The 23,211-nt window shown below is 34.8% G+C and overlaps 1 protein-coding gene and 2 pseudogenes across 1 annotated transcript; all 3 read left to right on the plus strand.

The window, feature by feature from the left end:
- Positions 1-150: 150 nt before the first annotated feature.
- On the plus strand, positions 151-12,247 carry LOC133186480 (uncharacterized; annotated as a pseudogene).
- Positions 12,248-21,345: 9,098 nt separating this feature from the next.
- On the plus strand, positions 21,346-21,746 carry LOC133186481 (uncharacterized). The gene is made up of 2 exons (XM_061321720.1): positions 21,346-21,517; positions 21,613-21,746. The coding sequence occupies exons 1-2, from the start codon at positions 21,346-21,348 to the stop codon at positions 21,744-21,746; spliced, it is 306 nt and encodes a 101-aa protein (XP_061177704.1).
- A 96-nt stretch (positions 21,747-21,842) lies between these two features.
- On the plus strand, positions 21,843-22,659 carry LOC133186482 (uncharacterized; annotated as a pseudogene).
- Positions 22,660-23,211: the final 552 nt, after the last annotated feature.

Raw genomic sequence — 23,211 nt, forward strand, 5'->3', positions numbered from 1 at the left:
TAAAAAAATATTCAGCCTCTACATGTACAATAGATTTGCACGGAAGACTTCAAGTATTTAACTTTGTGTTAAAAACAATATTACTATGTCTTGTATTTTCTAAAGAAAATCGAAATGGCATGATTTTGAATGAAATATTTGGTAAAAACCATGAGCTTTCAGGGACTTCGCCTCTGGGCCCTCATCTGGACCCACTGGGGACCCCAGCCGTTCTCTGCGTACATTTCACTTCCATTCTGGTATGCGCCTGTCCGTGTTTTGGGGTACAACAAGATCTAAATTTCAGTATGTATATTGTGTTCACCTGTTCTTTAACAGAGTATCTGTTTCCGTATTACAAAGTTTTTACTATGATTATCTTGTTTGCGCATTGATTGATAATTACTCAAAAACATGAGACTAAAGCCCCCCCCCCCCCCCCCTACGCCGATATGATTTGTGCTACAATACCCAAATAAGTAAAACCTGATGTAAACACTGTTTATTAATTTATTTTTAACATGCCAGTAAGTATATGGTATCAAAGGAGCCAGAGGCAAACTGGTGATTGGGGGGGGGGGGGGGTCGATCTGTAGAAAGGAAAACAGGTTATTAAATACTGGAGTAAGCACCCCAATCCCTTCCTTCTGTTCTTAAAACTTTTAACGTAGTCTAGAATCCATAAACAGTTGAAGGTTTACATGATAACTAAAATAGTCACATATGAAAAAAAAAAAAAAAAAAAAAAAAAAAAAAACTACTAGGCCTAAGTTCTGTTGGAGATATTTTTTCTGTGTTTCTACTGAGGAAGAATAAATGTTTAATCATTGATAGGGGCTGTCTATTTTTTATTTTTATTACAAATGACTGAATCTTTCAATATTTTTAACCATGGGCATTTTCCAATTTATTTACATGATGGATGTTGCGGCAAATTTTAGGCGAACGGAGGAAATGCGGTAGGTGTCAAATACGTCTTGTGTAGCGTATAAAAGAACGAAGATATACAAAACAAAGTAAAGTCAAAGATTTTTTTATGCATACCGTTTTGATTTAGTGAAATAAAGCCCAGCGCAGTCCGTAGGTATTTGTTTAAAATTTGCGAGGTGCACAAACTCTACTAAGTACCACAGAGTTATCTCCCATGCTGGGTCAATGATGCGTTTGAAAACTATATTTAGAATGAATGGGTTAAGATTTCAATTTTTAATCAAAAAGTGCAAGGGCAAGGCGACAACCCAAGAGGTAGGTTTTTATTTTAAATTCTTTATTTTACTGTATAGTTTTTAAAAAGTGATGCTCATTTCTTTGTAATTCATTAGGCAATTTAAAATTTCCGATTAAATGATGAAAAATACCCTATTTTTGAATACTGGTGTTTTTTTTCAATGATTAACTTAAATATCTCAGAAATCTGACTGAATGAGCATCAGTTTTTCGATAGGATAGATACCAAGGGACACAATGAAACCTTGTGCAGTTCAAATATTGTTTGCCTTGCCCTTGCACTTTTTGGTTAAATTTGACATTTCATATTTTGACCTAAAATCGGAGCTCACGTGACTTTAGAGGGTCACATGATGACAAAAAATACCGATGTGAAAAGCGATGGACAAACTCTTCATAAAGCCATTAAGATATTTCAGATAGAGTTTCATGCTAAAAAATAAGACGGTTGAACTAAAAGTGTCTCGTTTTTGGTGCCTTTTTATAGAAAATGTTGCCTTAACTGTACTGCGGATGGTATAATGCACACATTTCCGGGGGAATCCCCGCTACACGTACACGTTCGTGTACTTGGTTTGCTGAACACATATAGGAATCATGTTTGTTTCAGAATTTCTTTTCAAAGCTTGCACTAGTAGGGATTGGAGCTGATAAATGTGCAAAATAATTCAATTTTACTTTAGCTTTACTAAATTTTTCTATATATCAAAGGTCAATTTTATATATTTTAAATAATCAGGGACCATAACTAATAGGACCCCATTTTAATTACCTTAAAATTCCATGTGAAAGTACTTGCATGTTATAAATTCTATGTTGTAAATCCAGAAACCAAATACATAAAAAATATCAATTAACAAATATATCAAGACTAGATTCTTTGAAAGAAAGGCATATTTGTTTGACTTTAATTATTTTTAAAAATATTTTTAATATTCATTTGCAGACACGTACAACCACTTTATTTTGATATAAATCTCTTTTTCAATTTTGATTTATAAAAATGAAATTGAATTTATTTTCTTGTACACCTATCAGTCCCAATACAATGATGTATTCTTGATTGAAGTGAAATAAATAATCAATAGTTGGATCCGCCACATTATTTTTTGAAGGGGAGGTTAATCTACAATACATGCATATATCATTTTAACTATGAATTCATTGTATCTAGAAATTATGACATTTTATGACATTAAAAAAACACCATCGAACGAAAATGATACAAGGGGCTTTTGAAAGGTCATTGATAGATACCTTCGTGGTCACGTACAGCTTGGACATTGATGCTGTGAAATCCTTTTCTATTCACGAAGGAATTCTTGTCGTGTGGAGGGGCCTGGATCCGTACACGAGTCCCATCAATGCACCCGATTACACTGTGGAAACCTGCCATCCGATAGAAGCCTGTTTTGATCAAAGACTTTGCTGTTGCGTCAGGCCATTTTGTAAATATATCAGTTCTAGCAACCAGTGCTTCTGTGACTCTCTTAACGGTGCGAGATACTGTACTTTTGTCAAACCCCTTTTCAAATTTGAGTAATTTGTATATTTTTTCATTATGGAAATACTATTTAATCCGCGTTTTACGTTTAATACATGCAGTATATACACGTAACCATGAAATTTCCCATGCACTGTGTTATTATTATTTTAAAACTTTAATTAAACTTCATTTTTAACATTTATATAGTATAGTACTGTATTCTATTAATTGTACCTAACGTACGCGTGTATCCGACAACCTCCCAAAAAACTACCAGTTGCAAGGTAGAGCAAGGCTATCATGACTTGATGTTGGACGCGTAGTGCGCTGTTTCTTTTAGTTGCTTTTCTAAATCATTTTGATGATTTCCCCAGTAAAATCTATGCCACGTTGATCAAATCTGTACCTTCTTAATTCATTATCAGACCAACCGTATAAATTGGCGTGTAGTCGAAAAACACGCTGTTTTCTGGGTCGAGGCGTGTGAATAAGGAAATTAGCGGCTATATTTAATCATTGTGTTACCTTTTTAATCCACCTACCGTAGTTGGATTAAATATAACACAGATTTAACACCTTGTTTACACAAACACACATTTGAACAATACTTAATCATGTGGTTAACTTTAACACACTAGTTAACACAGAGATAACACTGTGTTAAATTTAACCACCCTTTGAACAACCTGGTTCTGGCCTCAAATTTGGCCTCTGTAAAAAATTTTGGCCTCACTCAGAAATGATAATGATTCTTTTACAGAATTTGATTAATTTTTTCATTGGTTTCAGTTTTTATAAGTTAAAGTAGGTCTATACTCGCAGTACGTCACAACAGGAAGATGAATATGGAACCTCAACCGACTACGCTTTCGTTTTCCGAGATGTCATATTAAATTTAAAACTATCATAATTTAACACTATCGGTTCGACTTTTATGTGGTGTTTTTAACATCCAGTTACGACCCCGACTTTAGTTGCCGATGGCGCGCACTTGTCAATGTGGGCAAGAATAAAGAAAAATATTGTAAACAGGGAAAGATATTCAAAAGGAGAAGGGAAGGGAAACACGCTGGAGAAAAAAAGTGCCACAAATCCCGTTGATACATGTCATAAGAGCGTACCAATAAGTAGTCACGATCATGATCACTGGTATGCTACATGTAACTCTAGTCCGACCGCCACTGTCAGTCAGCAGGTTAAAGTTACGTCTACTACTGTAAATGATAACTTGCAGGAGGAAGAATGACGGGTAGGAAGACGGATTGTTGAATTAGGTAAGCACAAATCATGAAATAATATATTACGATACTGTTAAATTTTTATTTTACTTGTACATGTTACGATTGAATTCTAGATCTTACCCTGTATTTCCACAATGCGATGTTGTAAATAAACTACTTGGTTTATGTAGTGTTTAGATAAGTTAAAAAACGTTTATATGGCTTTACATGTCAATAAAAATTAATATAGCTATAAGGACCTTGGCAGATGGATTGAAAGCTTGTCAATTACTGTAAACCTACTTTTATTCGCGACGACTTTATTTCGCGATTTACCGGGGGTAAACTAGTTCGCGACGATTAATTTTCGCGATCAAGCCTTTTTTGGATCTGTTGTTAATAGAAAGAGAGACTTTAAGGACCGGTTCGCTGCGAGAAATATTCGCGATGACGAGGCTCTCGCGAAAATTTCTCGCACGCGAATAAAAGATTGTTTACAGTATGTGGCAATGTCCTTCATTTAAAAGACTGCGTTGGTGAAAGAAAATTTGGATTGGGGCATATATTGATGATCAGATGCTGCTTTGAAGACTGTAAATTGTTAAATGAGGTTCCAACTGGCAGTCGACACAAAACCATTGCCGGTGGCATTGCCTAGGACGTAAACACAAAGTTGGCAGCAGGTAAGCCTGATAATGGCTGACATTGAAACTCCTGCAGAGAAATTTCATAAAGAAACTATATATTTAGTGTAATAGAAATTTGATAAAACGTAAAAAAAAATTACTATAGGTATGATAGATGCAGGTCTAGGGGAGACCCATGTCAACAGTTTACCCTCAGCATTAAACATCCCAACAAAAACACCTGGAAGTATCAAGCGCAGAGAACGTGAGATTGTGCTCCATCTTATTGAAATGGCAGAGGAACCTGCAGGAAGAATTTAAAGGAAGAAGTTAGATTGTATGTAACATTATTATGTCGAAGTAAAATAAAATCTCGATTGTAAATTTAAAAGCATTTATTTTTGTAAATGTTTGTATTCAGTAGCAGCAACATCTAGAAATTATCAATGTCTTCGGTAATTCAATATTTTCATGTCTCCCTTGGTATATATGCCATCTCATGTAGTCATAATAATGGCATTCTCCTTCTCCACGTCGTCACACTGTTTCAGGGATTTTTGGGGTGGCTCCATTGCTCGACTTACTTCAAGGAGTTGTTGCTCCGATTGCCTTTTGTAGGTTCTAACTGCGGAACTACGGTGCCCCATTCTCTCCATGATCTGTTGCTCTTCAAAACCTATAGTGTAAATAAATATTGAAATTATTAATTCAAGTCACGTACACGATATAACTACCATACTTTTACGTCATCAAACATAAAATATTTCTCCTTTTATAAAGACAATTTAACTAAATCTTGACTTACCGGACTGAAACAATGTCGTTGCACAGGTCCGTTTCCCCGAGTGATTTGAAAAGTTCCCCACAAACCCTGCCTCGGCACACATGGTCTTGATAATTGTACCCAACTTGTTGACCCCTATAGGCTGGATTCCGAAACGTGGTTCGGGTCCCGGGAGTGGTCGTCTATAGAATGATCCTTCCCCCACCAGAGAAATTTAGGACGAATAAACATCAAACAAACTGCGGAGTGTACCGGATTCTGAGTACTGGCGTATCGTCTTGGCAAGAATGTTTCTCTGGTGTAATCCTCCGGAGAAATTCTTTGACGTGCGCTCACAAAATTCAATGTATGCCTTGCCATCAGAATCGCCACATTTGATTTGAGATACCTCTAATTTTCGGTGTTTATCTAGTCCACGGAGTCCAAAAAGTTTGCAGTTGTAATAAAATACAGTTAATGTAACTCTTTGAAGTATGCGATCCCAGTAATTTTTTCTCCCACAGGACGTCTTCTTGTTCCGGCGTTAACGGATCCGCTTGCTTTATAGACACTCCTATTCCTTGGGATGCTAGCTCCTTCATTCGCGCGTCTAGAGTTTTCCTGAAGTCGTGGAAACGAGCATCTTTGACATCTAAAAAGTTCATATCATGAACGCCTTCCTCTCGCATGTACCGTAGAATACCGGAACAGATTTGATATAAAGTTCTCGGGGGGTAGGGGGAACCATCTGCACGCCTGGCTTCAATCACAAAACATGATAAAGTATACGTAAGTTCTTGGTGTGTACTTGTGAGGATTTCGGGAATGATTTTAAAATCAAGTTGCTGTTGGTTACGCTGAGATTTCCAGTCGTTGAACACTTTAACTGCCCATGAAGTGTTACGGCGCGTGTTTTTACTTTCTTGATTTTTTTTGAAGTGCACTTATCTCAGTAGCCGAGACAGGTTTTCCGAATCTAGTAGTAGTATTATTTTCAGTCCATTCCGTAAAATTTTCCTGTTTTAATACCGGAAACGCTTCCAAACACCAATTCTGTATATCGAAATTCCCAAAGTCTTGGCCATTTAAATCAGATTGACTTACATGTAGTTCGTACATCTGAACTGCCTGACTCAACTCAAAATCATCCTCGTCGTAGGCTTGCAGAAAAACGGCGTTTAATTCCAATTCGTTATTCTGAACTCCTTCTGTCATCTTCGTCAAATCATAGAACAAATGAATTGATTATCTCAAAAATTAGTCACGTGGTACAGTACTACGAAAATTACCAAATTTGGAAAATCGTTACCTTGGATACCAAAACCCTTCACGTTAAGACTATCACGTGGTTCTGTTTCAGAGTCTTTATTAGTTGATACAAAGACAATACCAAATATGGGGAAAGGTCAAATGAAGGGTCAAGGGATAAATCAGTTACATGATTGACAGCTCGATGATGCATACAAAATATCGTTTCGTTATTGCAAACTCGCGTGCAATAACTCAACGATATTTTGTATGCATCATCTCGTGTCATCATGTAACTATTACATATACACGTATGGAATTTTTTCATTCAAATTATTGTTAGTTAATTTGCCTGTGTTTTCTTTATAGGATTGATGGCAAGTTAACTGTTAGTGTTGATGGAGCGTGGCAAAAGCGAGGCACTGGTCGTGCTTACAACAGTTTAACAGGTTATATGCAATGTATTTTTTTTTTCAACTATATTTTTAAAAGAAAGTTTTGAATATTACATGTACTGCAAAAATCTTTCTCACATTTCTACTCTGAATTTTTAGGTCACCTGAGTCACTCAGGTGACCTATTGCTATCTGTTTTCGTCCGTCGTCGTGCGGTGTGCGTCGTGTGTTAACATATGAACATTTTTAGCTTCTTCTCTGAAACCGTTTAACCAATTTCAACCAGATTTGGCATATAGCATCTATGGATGAAATGCAACAAAAATTGTGAATTTTATGGTCCCTACCCCCTGGGGCCTGAGGGGTGCCGGTGGGGCTAAAACCACTAAAATTAATGCAATCTTTAAAAATCTTCTTTACTCCTGGACATCAAGCAGTCAAACTGTTGGCATGATTGTAATAAGCATTGAGCCCTCTACCAGAATTGTGAAATTCATGGCCCAATGGGGCATGGGTTCTGGTGCTAGGGTGGGGCTATGTAGATCATATAGTGAAAGTGCATTATTTCTTTGAAAATCTTCTTCTTTACTCCTGGGAATTAAATAAACTAAGTACATAGTTATGAAGAGCAAGAGTGCCTCTTCCAAAATTATGAATTTCATGGCCAAAGGGTCAGAGGTTCTGGTGTTAGGGAAGGGCTCTATTGCTTATATAGTGAAAATGCATTAATTCTTTGAAAATCTTTTTCTCTGCTCCTGGGTATTAAATAAACTAACATAGTACATAGTTATCATGAGCAAGAGTGCCTCTTCCAAAATTGTGAATTTCATGGCCCCTGGGTCAGGGGTTCTGGTGTTAGGGCAGGGCTGTATTGATTATATAGTGAAAATGCATTAATTCTTTGAAAATCTTCTTCTCTGCTCCTGGGTATTAAATAAACTAACTAAGTACATAGTTATGTTGAGCAAGAGTGCCTCTTCCAAAATTGTGAATTTCATGGCCCCAGGATAAGGAGCTCTGGTGTAAGAGCGGGGCTGTATTGATTATATAGTGAAAATGCATTAATTCTTTGAAAATCTTCTTCTCTGCTCCTGGGTATTAAATAAACTATGTACATGGTTCTAATGAGCATGGTTGCCTCTTCCAAATTTCTGAATTCCATGGTCCCTGGGTCAGGGGTTCAGATGTTAGGGCGGGGCTCAATTGATTATATAGTAGAATTGCATTAATTCTTAGAAAATCTTCTTTGCTCCTGGGTGTTAAGTAAACTAGCTAAGAACATAGTTATGTGAGCATGGCTGCCTTTTCAGAAATTTTGAATTTCATGGCCCCTGGGTCAGGGGTTCTGGTGTTAGGGCTGGGCACTATTGATTATATAGTAAAATTGCATTAGTTCTTTGATAATCTTCTCTGCTCTTGGGTATTAAATAAACTAACTTAGTGCATAGTTATACTGAGCATGGTTGCCTCTTCCAAAATTGTGAATTTCATGGCCTCTGGGTCAGGGGTTCTGATGTTGGGGTGGAGCTCTATTGATTATATAGTGAAAATACATTAATTTTTGAAAATCTTCTCTGCTCCTGGGTATCAAATAAACTACCTAAGAACATAGTTATGGTGAGCATGGCTGCCTTTTCAGAAATTGCGAATTTCATGGCGCCTGGGTCAGGGGTTCTGGTGTTAGGGCGGGGCTCTATTGATTATATAGTAAAATTGCATTAATTCTTTCAAAATCATCTTCTCTGCTCCTGGATATTAAATAAACTAAGTACAAAGTTATGATGAGCATGGCTGCCTCCTCAGAAATTATGAATTTCATGGCCCCTGGGTCAGGGGTTCTGGTGTTAGGGTTGGGCTCTATTGATTATATAGGGAAAATGCATACATTCTTCAAAATCTTCTCTGCTCCTGGGTATTTTTCAAACAAAGGAAGTGCATGGATATGATAAGGAAGAATGCCTCTTCCAAAATTGTGAAATTCATGGCCCATAGGTCAGGGGTTCGGGGGGGGGGGGGGGGGCGGCGCTATTGATTATATAGTGAAAATGCATAATTTTTTTTCTACTACTAGTTATAAAGTAAAGAAACAAGTGTATAGTTATGATGAGAAAGGGTGCTTCTTCCAGAATTCTGAGTTCATGGCTAATGGGTCAGATGTTCTGGTGTAAGGATGGGGCTCTATTTATTTAATAATATAGTGAAAATGCATTTCTTTGAAAAATCTTCTATGCTTCTGGGGATGTTCGAGGCAAACAGAGTAAAAGTTTTAATATGCAAGGGTATTTTTACCAGAATTTTGAACACCTGGACCATTTAGTCAAGTGTTCTGGTCCTGGCCAGGGCTTTACTAACTTGTATTCTGATGAGCTAAGTTATTCCCCTTTGTCATTCACCTTTGATAATTAATCAATGTAAATAATGTATTTGAAAGATTATTAGAATAAGAGAATTATGAAAGAATATTTATTGTATATTAAATTTAAAAAAGTACTTTCATAGTTTTAATGACTTGGAAATATTAGATGAATAAAAATGAGACAAAAATAACTTATCTTTTTAAATGTTCTTAACAGGCCAAGAGAGGCCAATGTGAGAAGTAATAATATGGGGTTAAATAATAGAAATTTTGTTAATAGTCTGCATGATAATAGTGATAAATGGGGGAGGGGGCAGATAGATACTAGACCAATTATTTTGTTGATGTTCATCATACAATTTTTTCTTGCTTTTGGGCAACAAAGCTTTATTAATCAGTTTATGGATCCTCTAAATTGTTGTATTGTAATCAGGTGACCGTTAAGGCCCTTGGGCCTCTTGTCTGGATTAGAGTAGTTGATTTTGGATGCAATTAATATTTACAAATGTTTTGTACAGTATATACAGTTTATAGTTATAATTTTTATTATTTTGTTGTGGTTTAATTGTTTTACATTTGTATTTCAGATCACAACACTACAACCTGAGAACAAGCTTGAGTTAAAAGTTCAAAATTAATATTACTATTGAAATAATTTAGAAAATAAAACAAAATTTTCATTATGTGTTTGTTTTTGAAATTTAAATGAAGTTGCAACTTAAAACATGTTTGTTTAATCACAAGATGTTCAAAATCATACTTTTCATTTTTACAACTACATGTACTTGAATTGATTCTTTTCATCAAATTTATATGAGCATATAACAGATTAGCAAACCGACCATTTTGTACATAATTTTCTAAATACATTTTCATTACATTTACAAGTTCTTGCCATATTAAAAAACTTCATAAAACCTCATAATGAAAACACCAAAGGTAGTCCACAAGCATGTATTTTTGTGCCCCCGTATCGAAGATTCGGGGGTATATAGTTTTTGCCCTGTCGGTCCGTCTGTCTATTCGTCCGCAAAAACTTTATCATTGCCCTAATTTTTGATTGGTTGAAGCTATGGCTTTCATATTTCTCATGTATTCCTTGTGACAAGACCTTCCTTTGGGTAACATCATATTTGACCTTTTGACCTTGGAGTTTGACCCAGTTTTGCCAAATTTTACCGAACTTTAACCTTGGCCATAACTTTTGAACGGTTGGTGCTAGGGCTTTCATACTTCACATATGTAATTCTGATGACAGGACCTTCCTTCGAATACCAACCCTTTGACCTTGGAGTTTGACTCAGTTTTGCAAAAACTTCAACATTGGCCATGACTTTCAAACAGTTGGTGCTAGGGCTTTCATACTTTACATATATAGACCTTCCTTTGGATACCAACAACTTTGACCCTTTGACCTTGGAGTTTGACCCAATTTTGCAAAAACTTCAACATTGGCCATGACTTTCAAACAGTTGGTGCTAGGGCTTTCATACTTTACATATATAATCCTTGTAACAAGACCTTCCTTTGGATACCAACAACTTTGACCCTTTGACCTTGGAGTTTGACCTACTTTTGAAAAACTTTAACGGTTGGTGCTACAGCTTTTATACTTCACATATGTAATCCTTGTGACGAGACCTTCCTTTGGATACCAACAACTTTGACCTTTTCACCTTGGAGTTTGACCTATTTTTGAAAAACTTTAGCCTTGGCTATAATTTTGAACGATTGGTGCTACGGCTTTCATATTTTACATGTGAATTTTCTTGTGAGAAGGCCTTTCCTTGGGCACCATTAATTTTGACCTTGATGTTTGACTTACTTTTAAAAAACTTTAACCTTTTCCATATCTATTCAATGGTTGCTGCTCGGGCTTTCATATTTCACAGGTATATTTCTCGAGACGAGACCTTACTTTGGGTAGCAACATATTTGATTTGCATTTGAGAAAGTTTAAACTTTGCTATAAATTGCCATACGGGGGCATCAGTGTTTCACAAACACATCTTGTTTTCATAATATGATAAATATATTCTATGTATCAGTTAAATACATGAACTACAGGTAAATTGTGTATTTCTATATTGTAGATTACAAGTACGTTTTGCTTTTTATTAGGTTAGTAGAAGGTGTCAGATGCAGGGCTCGACATTAACTTTTTTCCCTACTTGTCCATGCGGACAAGTGACCAAGTCATTTACTTGTCCGAACTTCAACTTCACTTGTCCGAAAATTGTTCAATAAAGATACAATACTGTCAACTTGAAAACTAAATAAAGTCCATTACATGTGCTTGATTCGTGATGTTATTGATAAATACAACAATGACATAAAAACAAAATTTTATCTGGACTTTCTATCCTGACAACAACATAAATGTTCACAAATAAAACTGTCAACATCAAAAAGAATCTAAACTTCGTAACTCGACATAAGTTAAATGCCTTTGCAGTAGTATGTAATTAGTGAACTTCAATCCCGATCGAGTGTGAACTCAATTACATAGCGATCCATATCGGGATCGAAGTTCATTTTTGATGTACTGCTTCCGTCTCTACCGGTCGTTCCTTTTATTATTTGAAGCACTGGGTGAAATAAGCAGTTTCCCGTCATGGGAAACTATATGGAAACCACACGGAAACCTCATGTTTACATCATGTTTCCTAGTGGTTTCCGCAGCGGATGCCAGGTTATTCCGTCAAGTTTCCGTACCAGGGAAACTACTACGCTCCGATTCCATAAGGTATCCCGAACCACGGAAACCTCAGGAAACCTGAAGTTTCCCGAGCCTCCATGTAGTTTCCCATAATGGGAAACCTGAAGATTCCACTGGTTTCCATAATTAGGAAACTATGTGGAATCGGAGCGTAGTGGTTTCCATGGAATGGAAACTCGATGGAATCCTCAGATTTCCCATGAACGGAAACTAGAGGAAACCTCTTGATTCCTCAAGTTTCCGTGACTCAGGAAACTATATAGAATTGGAGCGTAGTGGTTTCCGTGTGATGGAAACTTGGTGGAATTATCTGGTGTCTCATAAAAGGAAATTACTGGGAAACTTCAAGATTCCCTTATTTTTCTGAGACGAGAAGCAATGTGTAATTGTGGTGCAATAGTTTCCATACCATGGAAACTACAGGGTAGGTTGAGCATTTCAATTTCGAAAAATGATTGACAAGCAACTGGAAGCTCAAGGATCCCTGTATTTTCCATGGTAAATCTTTCTTGTCTAGAATGTGAAAAGAGAACAGCAGGTTTAAATCAAAATATATATTATTAATTTCCTTGGTAAACTGTGTTTTCTTTTCAAAATCTATCAAGAAAATGTATAAAAAGGAAAAAGCATTATCAAATCATATGTTTAATTATTCATTTGATGTGCAAAAACATTATTTGAAAATGATATCAAAATAAATAAAATCATATATCTTGGTACACAATGAAGTAGTCTTTCACATCTAAGTCCATTCATAAAAACTTCATTAAATACTCTATACGTCTTTCAACATCAGCTTCCTTTGTATTTTCTTCACATCATCTGCGATCTGCAATATATTTTCATATAAAATTATTATTTGATGTAAGAATTGTATGCTTGAATATTATTTAGAAATCTTACAAGATCACTCAATGTTCTTTAATGTACCAATATCAGTGATTATAATTAGTTTCAGTCTTTAAATTTAATGACATGAAATCCGAATAATGAACATTACATAGTAAGGTTTTAAGCCAGAATAATATTAAAGCAGGTATGATTGAGAATGTGACCATCTCGTACATGTAGAACACTGCTTTTAGTTGAGTGAATTGGAGAAATGTGCTCTGGACAAGGATATTACAAATCTTTTTTTTTTTTCATATTGACATTTGACCTAGAAATTTTGTTAAAGATCACTAAAAACCCTTCATCCCATGGCACACAAGCCAGATCATACCAAGGGAGAAAAATTATGCTCTGGACAAGGACTTTAAATAAAGATATATAGTGTGTTTTGATACTGACCTTTGACCTTGATAATTGGTCCAAGGTCACTTTTTACCCTCCATCCACAGGCACTCTATGAGTTAAATTTGAGTGAGATTGGGCTAAGAGGAGAAAAAATACTCAGGACAAGTGATATCAGATGGACAGACAGATCATCTCATAGCATCAGCAGAACAGGACCCTAAAAAACAATGCACATACATGTTAAGCTATATCCATACAAGTCAATATGAATTCATCATATGTTGCATTGCATACACGTTTTAATCATGTTTAATACCTTATGAATAATTTCATGTTGCATGTACACTCAGTTTACATACAAATAATCTAAATTTCATCAAAAACGACCAACATATCAGCCATTCAAGATTTAGCTAATCAACATTCAGTACAAGTTCTATATGCTATATCATATGTACAGACACATACTAGTATTATTTACCTACATTCTAAATCTTGTTTTATGTCATTGAAAATTAAGGTGATAGCCATTACCGGTAACCAATTTTTAACCCAAATTCACATACATGCATGTTGTAATGTTTGTTCAAAACTTCTCATTTATAAATACATGTATTACCTTATAGTATATTAACATATCCCTACAGTTAAAGCTTCAAAGTGTTTCATTGAATATTTTAGAAATTACAGTCATCAAAATACTGACCAGCCAGAAACCAGTAAATTTTTATTTTTCATTTTTGTCTTGTTTCATTTAACATATTTCAATGTTAGAAAGTTTTAGTAAGTTATAATATTTACTACTTTAGCATAGCCATACAGCTGAACTTTGGCATCTCTAATACCATAGATATGTCGAAGTAATTTGGAAGTATTCTTTAAATATTTTACTCCTGATATCTCGAATCCTCAAATACATGTACATGTACCACAAAATAATTTTAATTGAACTTTGAACCTTGACAAAAGGACTCTTAAACAAATATTCATTATTCTTAAAATAAAGTCTACAGGATACAAAATTATAAGTTGCTCAACAATGATCATATCAATAATATCTGAAAGAGTTGATCATTTCCTCTTGGGGTGAAAGGGGGGGGGGCTTCCTCTGTACAATTTAAAATATCCTTACTTTGTGTCAACCTTGGTTAAAATTAGTGGTTCTTGAGGAGAGGTTGAAAATGTGAAAAGTTCACTGATGGATCGACAGTTTGATGGACAAAAGACAAAACAAAAGGTGATCAGAAAAGTTCACTCGAGTTTTTAGCTCGGGTGAACTAAAATCCTCACTGCATGGTGTATATTATGCTAGATATCATCCAGACAGAAAATTTTATAGAGAAGTGAAAAAAGACTCCAAGCCATACAATATCATAAGGCCAAACAAAAAAATAAGTATGTTTACTGTTACATGCTGAAATAAAATAGGGTTGGTAGGTAGGATTTTTTTTTTATTTTATTGAATTTTTTTATACACAAATTCACATGAATTGGTTGAAATACAAAACAGCTTTACTTCTGTTTGGGCTTGCCATATAGGCGATAGACAATATCTTTCTTGCCAAGTGCCTTACCGCTACCACACAATGAAAAAAACTTTCTTGTATTCCTTCTTTAACTCCATGTTGCACTAACTATTTCTAGTGCTTTCGATTCAAACGCTTGACCAAATTAAGATGCATGTAAAAGTTAAACTGACGAATGAGTGACTTATGGATTTTTACAATGAAAAAAAATTTGGGTTGGCTATTAGATATTGGGGGGGGGGGGACCGTAAACAAACATTTTTTTTTATTATGCCTAACCTGTTGTAGTTTGCAGCTGGTAGTTCAACATTCCAATTAAAATTGGAATCAAGTTCTTTTCTTTTAATGCAATTGTCATACATGCCTATTTATGATTGAATTAATTACCACTTACCACATGATCACATCTTGATTCATCATACATCTTTAGTTACTGGTTCTCCTTTAATGTCAATTTTCTTCTCTCTGAAAGAATATATTATGTACAGTTACTACACTGTATTGCATTCTGATTTCACTTATAAGACCAACAATAAACAAGAGTCCTAGGGGCCACATTGCTCACCTGAGCACTTCGGGTAGGAAAAAGCATAAATCAGTTCAGTATTTAAAAGTTTATATATAAAAGTGGTTCAGAGGGAAGGGGGTGGGGAGTGGGGTGGGGGATTATGAATTCTACACTTTCGAAGGATGCTTTTGAATTAATATGACACATATTAGCATTGCTGTTCTTAAGAAGAAAATTTTTATTGATATATTCCTTTTCTTCCTTTTTACAGTGAAGATGATGAAGGAGTAGATCTTATATTTGGGGTGGGGGGTAGGGTTACAGAGACACAAACGAACAAGCACAGGCATATAAACATTGCCTGAGTTTTTCAACTGCATGGTCTTCGAAAACTTATTGATGGTATAAGTATCAAAAGTTTTAATTATAAGGGCATAAATTTGAGATAACTTTAACAGTGCTTTCTCTGTTATGTCCTTTCTTAACTCCCCCCCCCCCTTTCTACACTGCATTTTTCGCTGATTTTCCTTCATTGTTTACATCTCCATGTGCTCCAGTGCTAAAAATAGCGCAACGCGACGTTTCATAAAACGGGAGGTAACTCTATAACCTATACTTGGTGATTGGAGTTTGTGTCCATTTTGTCAGAAAGATAACAAATTAATATTTAAAAACGGAGCAAGAGGAATTTGAAAATTAAATACAAGGGGATAGGAAATTACATGTGTACAGGAAAATTTACTCTAAAGATATTGATAATCAGCTGATTGACTCTCAATTGTCACACTTCACGGTATACAGGTACATTGCCGATCAACCACTGTGTTTGTGTGGTGTGTTCCCCGAACGGCTACTCGCAAAAAACAACAAGTAATAAGCCGTTTGTGTAGCACAGTCCGCTTTCTCTCGAGATGCATGCAGTCATAGTCATAAACACAATTAACTACTCAGGTCATTAAAAATAAAGTGTCAATACTGAATGCAAGAAAAATTTAATCATGGCGGTCGTCGATTTTAACCATGGCGCAGCTTGTTTAACCATGGCGCACATAAATTTAACCATGGCGGGCCGCCATGGTAAAACCCCTTGTGGAGAACAAAAATTTCAAACAAATGAGGATTCACTTATTTTTACAATTAGACTTCTATGATGTTGTGACCACCATCAATGACTGATGATTGTTACTCAGATGATTCATTTGCATTACTTGAAATACTATCAAAAATGATCAATATTTGTACATCTGGTAGGCTTATTATTTTTAACATTTTCAGTAAATCTCTCAGCAGGTCACACATGAGAAATTTGTCTTTTGAACAGTAAACTATTTCAATTTAAAATCTATCACTTGATTGTTAAACAGCTGTTATATTATTATAGACAGTACTTTTAAAACCAATACATTTTCCCTATACATATCATCATTATGCATATGAATAAGGGTTGTGCTATGACTTTGTAAGATGTATATGTACTCTAGTTACAGACAATCTATTTAAATTGTTCTTATGATTCTTCATAATTTCTAATTTTATCTGCCAAATAAAGGCGGCTTACAATAGTCAGAATTCTCTCTTTTAACTGTTTAAATTTCCATCGATGATGATGTCCTTCGTGAATAATCTGATAAGTTGAGATTGCGGCCACTTTTTGTTTAAATATTGATGACTTAATCGTAATTTAGTAGGAGAAATAATTCATTTTTACCCTGTCGTTACATCATAAAAAGTTCCAGAAGTCCAAAAGTACAACAAGTTGCATTTCGAGAACACATGTATTCAAACCGGATATAAGTTTGTCTGTATTAACAAAGAAACCATATTCGGTACAAACATTATTATCCGACTTAACAACGAAAAAAAATTTCATACACTTTTCATTTATTTATAGAGAGAGAGAACTATTTTAGTAATTGAGCATTCATTTTCATTAAAAAAAAATCTACAAAGGCGAAACGTTAACATACAACATACAGCATGGAAAAAGACAAATGTGGTGCCATAGGGCTTAACTATACAAAGTCTACTGATCTATACATCAATGATTGAACATAAAACACTAAATATTGTATAATTCAAGTTTCTCTTTCCGTTTTTTCAATGTGTAAACTAACATATTTAAAACTTTGATATCAAACTTTTCAAAATGGCGTCAAAACTAATGTGGTCTTCGATGGGAAAGATTTGTTCTGCCCAATATTAGTATTATTTACCGTAAAAAGTATATAAAAATATACGTACACTAGTCCTTGGTTGTTGATCATTGCATTTTTCTTAGTTTTAAAGACACTGGGTAGCGAAAACATCGTTAACTTTTCACATTTGCACCTTACACCCGAGTCCATCTCCGTCTTGCTCAACTCCAAAAATATGGCGCCTCGTGAAAATTGACCAATGAAAATTAAAGCCTCTGTAGAGCGATGCATTATGGGAAACGGAACCTGTTTACGTTAATTATGTTAGAGGGTAATAAAAGTTTATATAAATAATATAATTTCCCTATTACGGTGATTATGAGTTCATATCCTCAGTGAAGTTCTTCACTAATCATAGAAAGGGGGTGTTCCTCAATAAATTTGCTGATAATTAGTATACTATAGAAAACAAAGAGGTTTTCTGAGGGTGACCAGAGACACTTCATGTTTCTGGTGTGACCCCTCAAATTATTTGACTGGGGGGGGGGGGGGCTTGGTACGTAGTACCCATCCAAACAGAAAATGTCCGGTTATCCCCCCACTACTTTTTCAATAAATTATTCATTATTCTGATTAATGTATAATGTCACAAAGAAAGATGTTAAACCTTTATACATGTATACATGTTTTAAAATTTGAAGCGTCAGAAAATGAATATTAGTTGAGGACCGTAGGAAATAGGGAGGGGGGGGGGCATAGTGGACATGCCATACGTCCCTAAACATATTTTTTGCAGTATAGAAAACAAAGCTTATTTTCTGTTGCGCCCCTCAAAATAAACGTTTGATGACTCTTTATCAGCTGTTTATTATTTTGAGAAAAGAATGTTGTCCTTTGAAGTCTGCCGTAAATTTCGATATTTGGCATGCAAATGAACTACATGACATGTATACAGAACAGTATTTTATTTTTAGTGATGATGGAAAAGTTCGGTGTCAAAAATTGCTAGCTAGTAGAAGGAATCAGGGTATGTTAGACTAGTATAGACTTGTGAAAATCAAGACAAAATAATTTAATTACCAGCAAGGACGGTTCCAAAATAATAAAGATTTGATTTTTTTTCTCTTGTTCGGCTTTAGATACTTTTTTGAACCCCCTCCTTTTTTGGTTTCGATTTTAGCCTGATATCAATAATAATCAGTGGACGAAATTGCTGGACTTTTTTTCTATTTGCTATATTTTACTTCAAACATCTTTGCCTTTAGTTAAGATAATTCTCACCGTTATAATGTATCAGAATTTTTCACATTAAATCTGAAAATTGATTTATAAAAAAAGGAGAGTAAACACAAGGTGAAAAAAACGAAGGTAGGGAAAACAGTATTTTAATTTGGAAAACACCGGCCCGTAGAATGCGGGGGGGGGGGGGTGAAAGTAAATGGTTATGCTCTTCTTCTTCTTTTTTTTTTTTTTTGTTTTGGCTTGTCAGATTTTTATGGAAGCCCCCTCCCACTTTTGAAACTGTTGCTACTGACCTGAAAAACATAATTAAAAGAAAAACATAATTAAAATAAGCTCAGAATTATTGTAGGTAACCTACAATCATGTCCATTGGGTCCTGAATTTTAGTCGTGACTGGTAACAATTTGTCAATATTTGATCATCTGATTTGTTGGAAAATAATGCCCGGTGTATACTCGTTGATGTGCAGGGCTGTATATATATATATATATACGTGGCTTTAACCAATCAGCCAGTACCGCCCTGTATCTTTCATATATAACTTTTTTCTGGTAATTTCTGGTAAGGTTTGCTAGTTAAGAACTTTCTGGTAAAGTTTGTGCTCCAAACTGAAATTATACAGGCCTGTGGTTTGAGTAGACAGTTTTCAGTGCAGTTTTTTTTTTTTTAAATAAGTAATGGTACATGTAGGGGTATAAAATTCAAGAAATGGACGGCAAATATATAAAGAAATGTTTGTACATGTAGAAGTATGGACAATCACCACATCAGTATATATTATACCTAAATATCGAAAGAAACTATTTTCTCTCCATTTTTTGAAGGAGGGGAGGGGGCTTAAATTTGAAAGGGGTAACCTTCTGTTTAACATAATACACGATTTAAAAATATTAAGTTTTCGCTAAGCATCTACGTGTAAAACAATTAATAAATTATTGTTTTTTTTTTATTCAATGAATTGCCTTAGCACGCAGTTCTTCTTCAGATGTTGTTCTTAAGGAAAAGAAAACCATGTTATATAAATATCATAGACTTTTCTTTATTTAGAGCCAGCATTGGTCTTTGTGTACAAAATGGCTAAATTAAATATACGTGCATGTATGCATTTAAGACCAACATTATTGCAATTCCCTGCGAAAAATGAAGACATTTACTACATCAGGGTCTGTGTACAGATATAAATAATAAAAAAAAAGTTATTTAGTTAACATTCATTAATTTTGTATATGAATATTATTCTGCTGTATTATCAATGTCTTTGTAGAGGACTATATACGAATTTCACACAAAACATTAGTAATTTAGTTCTTATTGTATAATAGATCTATCTGCATCCTTTCTCATAAACAATTTGCGAATTAAGCAGGCAACAAAGTTGATAATTAATAATTCTTTCTATGTTTTCAATATTCAAAGTTTACATTGATGTCAAACAAGGACGATTCGTTATTTATCGATTAAGAAATTTTATTTCATTTATCTATGCACTTACAAATTTGTTTGAAAAAGAATTATGATTTAACACATAACGAGAATTTTGATTTATTCTAGACCGATAGAAAAGTATATATAATTTTTAAACGGTTAGGAAATTTTGTTTTTTAATCAGTAATGAAAAATTAAAATACAATTCTTTTTTTTCTTCTCTCATTGAACATCTTAAAATTAATGTAGCTTATTTTATCAATATTCTGTGGTCTTATTGATAATTTAAATTATTTTTTTTTTTAAATCAAATCAATGGCCAGCAATTATCACCTAAATTTAAACTGAGTTTGTGGAGACTATGTGTATGTACATGCTTGACCACAGCCCATTGTTCCCCTTAGGTAGAAAACCCTCTCAAATCACATAGAATATACAAAAAATACACAGTCGCAGGTGTCTTCGCGACACGTGTCTCCACCTGTGGCACGTGAGAACAGGTGCCCGCGATTACAAGGGTTAGCGCAATGATTGAATTTTATCTGAATAGTTTACACTGATTTTTCTAAAATTAAAAGTTGTATTAAATCTTCTCTTACTACTAATTCCAATTCCAAGTCTTTATGTGTTTTACCGAGACTAAAATGTTAAAAAAAAAATTTTATTTGTCACAGAATGTTCAATTTTTATTACACAGAATTACACAAACAGTTTTTTATTATTATTATTCTTTTGATACACGTTTCCAAAATGTCTATTATCGGGAAAATAGGTGTAAACCACAGCATACGTGTTTTCCATATCTGGAAAACATGCAGGAAACTACAGGTTGATTCTTCCATATCGGGAATATACGTGGAAACCACTACTGCATGTTTCCGCGGTTTCCCATATTGGGAAACTTACGGGAAACCACAGGTTGATTGTTTCTATATTGGGAATCTACGTGGAAACCACTACTGCATGTTTCCACGGTTTCCCATATTGGGAAACTTACGGGAAACCACAGATTGATTTTTTCCATATCGGGAATCTACGTGGAAACCATTATGTGGTTTCCATAAAATGGAAACTATATGGAAACTACTGATGTCACGATTCCAATATGTTTCCGTCGGGTTTCCAAATTTGGGAAACCTGGCTTTTCATCCTGTGAAGACTTCTTTATATCAAAATGCACCTGTCCAGTCTGACAAGTGCCCATCAATATTCACTTGTCCGTAATTTTTTTTCACTGGTACCGGACAAGCGTTAATGTCGAGCCCTGATATGTCACCAGGAAGATTTACTATCCAGTATGCTACCAAATTAGCCCAGTCTTTAAAACGAAAGCGGTTACGTCAAGCCCAACAAAGTGCAAAGCGAAGACGCCTTGAACTTAAAAGTGAGAGACTGTCGAAAGACGCTTCTCAGATGGTGCTTGAAGGTAAATAGAATATTTCACTTTTAAGCAGTAGAGTAAGACTTGGGAATTTGTTTAGGCTGAGCTTCTGTATTTAAATTTACTTAACAAATTTTTAGGTGCAACATACAGTTCCAACATTGGATTTGATGAGGCTACTGACATAGAAGACATCAGTTTTGCTACAGAGGATATATCTTTAGACAACAGTCCCTTGATAGTTTCTGATCTCGAAACAACTGGATTAAGTTAGTTTTGTAACTAAATATATTGAGTATTGAAAATTGATATTCAACCATTAGGAGACATGTTATACATGTCTAGTAACATGTTTCATATTTTTACTTGCATGTATATTGTAGCTAGTACATCAGATTTCCTTCAGATTGCATGTGTTTGTGGGGAGAATAAGTTTAATGTCTACACAAAACCAATTTTTAGTATTAGTATCGGTGCTTCGGCTGCCACAGGTTTGACCTACGTTGGAGGAGTAATGAGGCTGAATGGCAATTCTGTTGATTCAACAACAATAGTGGACGGCCTTGGCAAGTTTTTGAAGTTTGTTCATTTTTACCCTAATGCAGCTCTAATAGGACACAATATACAATATTTCGATATCCCTGTCCTTATCCACCAGCTGTCCAAACATAATCTTTTTCAAAGGTTTCAGGCATCTATATCTGGATTTGTTGACACTCTGAAGTTATCAAAAAGGATTTATCCAAAGGCTGAGTTTGGTAATAGACAAGAAAATCTTCTTGAGGAACTTATGGGAGAAACATACAGTGCCCATAATGCAGTCACAGATGTTGAAGTTCTTCATTCCATTATATTAGTGAAGATATTTTCAGATTATCTTTTTACAGCTGTAAATCATCTTTAGAGCCTCTTGTAAAGTCGAAAATTATTTTTTTCCGTTGCCACTATGAAAAAGTTAATGGGACTCTCGTTGGATTTAGCAAAACTGAAAGTAATACATAAGCGTGATCCAAATAACGGTATTCGAAAAAATGTCTTTACTGACACAATAGCCAATTCAAAGAGATTCAGAATATCGAAATCTAAAACTGTCATTGAAAAGGTTGTGCAGTATCTTTCAAATATGTAAAATACTTTCAGACATATTGTTCAAAACATACAGTCAAACAAACTTCATTATCTCGAACTTATGGGCCCGCGAAAAAATTCTAGATATCTGAGGATTCGAGATATGGAGGGTAAAAAACTTAAAAATTAAAGGGTAAATTGGGACTTCCAAATCACGGGGACAAATCCATTCTATACGGGATACTGGTGTTCGAGATACCCAATTTCAACTGTAGCTAACAATTTCCTTGCTTGTTAGCAGTTATGCTTTGATCAAGCTGTTCAATATATATGTGATAGTTTTACAATGATCTAAATAAATGTTCATGGTCCTTTGGATTGATGGAATTATGTTTTTGAAGGGGCTGACATAGCTCTCCCGTATGTCTCAGAAGGTTCTGTCTAGAAATACCAATGCCTTGTCTTGCAGCTTCCTTTAGAGTTGTGACAATTTTTTTACTACAACTTCAGGCAGAGCTGGTTTTCTTCTCATTTTCGCTTCTTTATCAGATTTTCAAGAGGTTTCATTTTCTAGAGTTGAATTTGCGATGTGAAACTTTTTTTTCTGCTGATCTATATGACATAGAACCATTTTTTATGGCATATACTGCTTTTTGAAAGGTTTCTTCTAG

This window comes from Saccostrea echinata, unplaced genomic scaffold, assembly GCF_033153115.1.
Source record: "Saccostrea echinata isolate AGI-Se365-2 ecotype Australia unplaced genomic scaffold, CSIRO_AGI_Sech_v1 ptg000014l, whole genome shotgun sequence".
NCBI classification, from domain to species: Eukaryota; Metazoa; Mollusca; class Bivalvia; order Ostreida; family Ostreidae; genus Saccostrea; species Saccostrea echinata.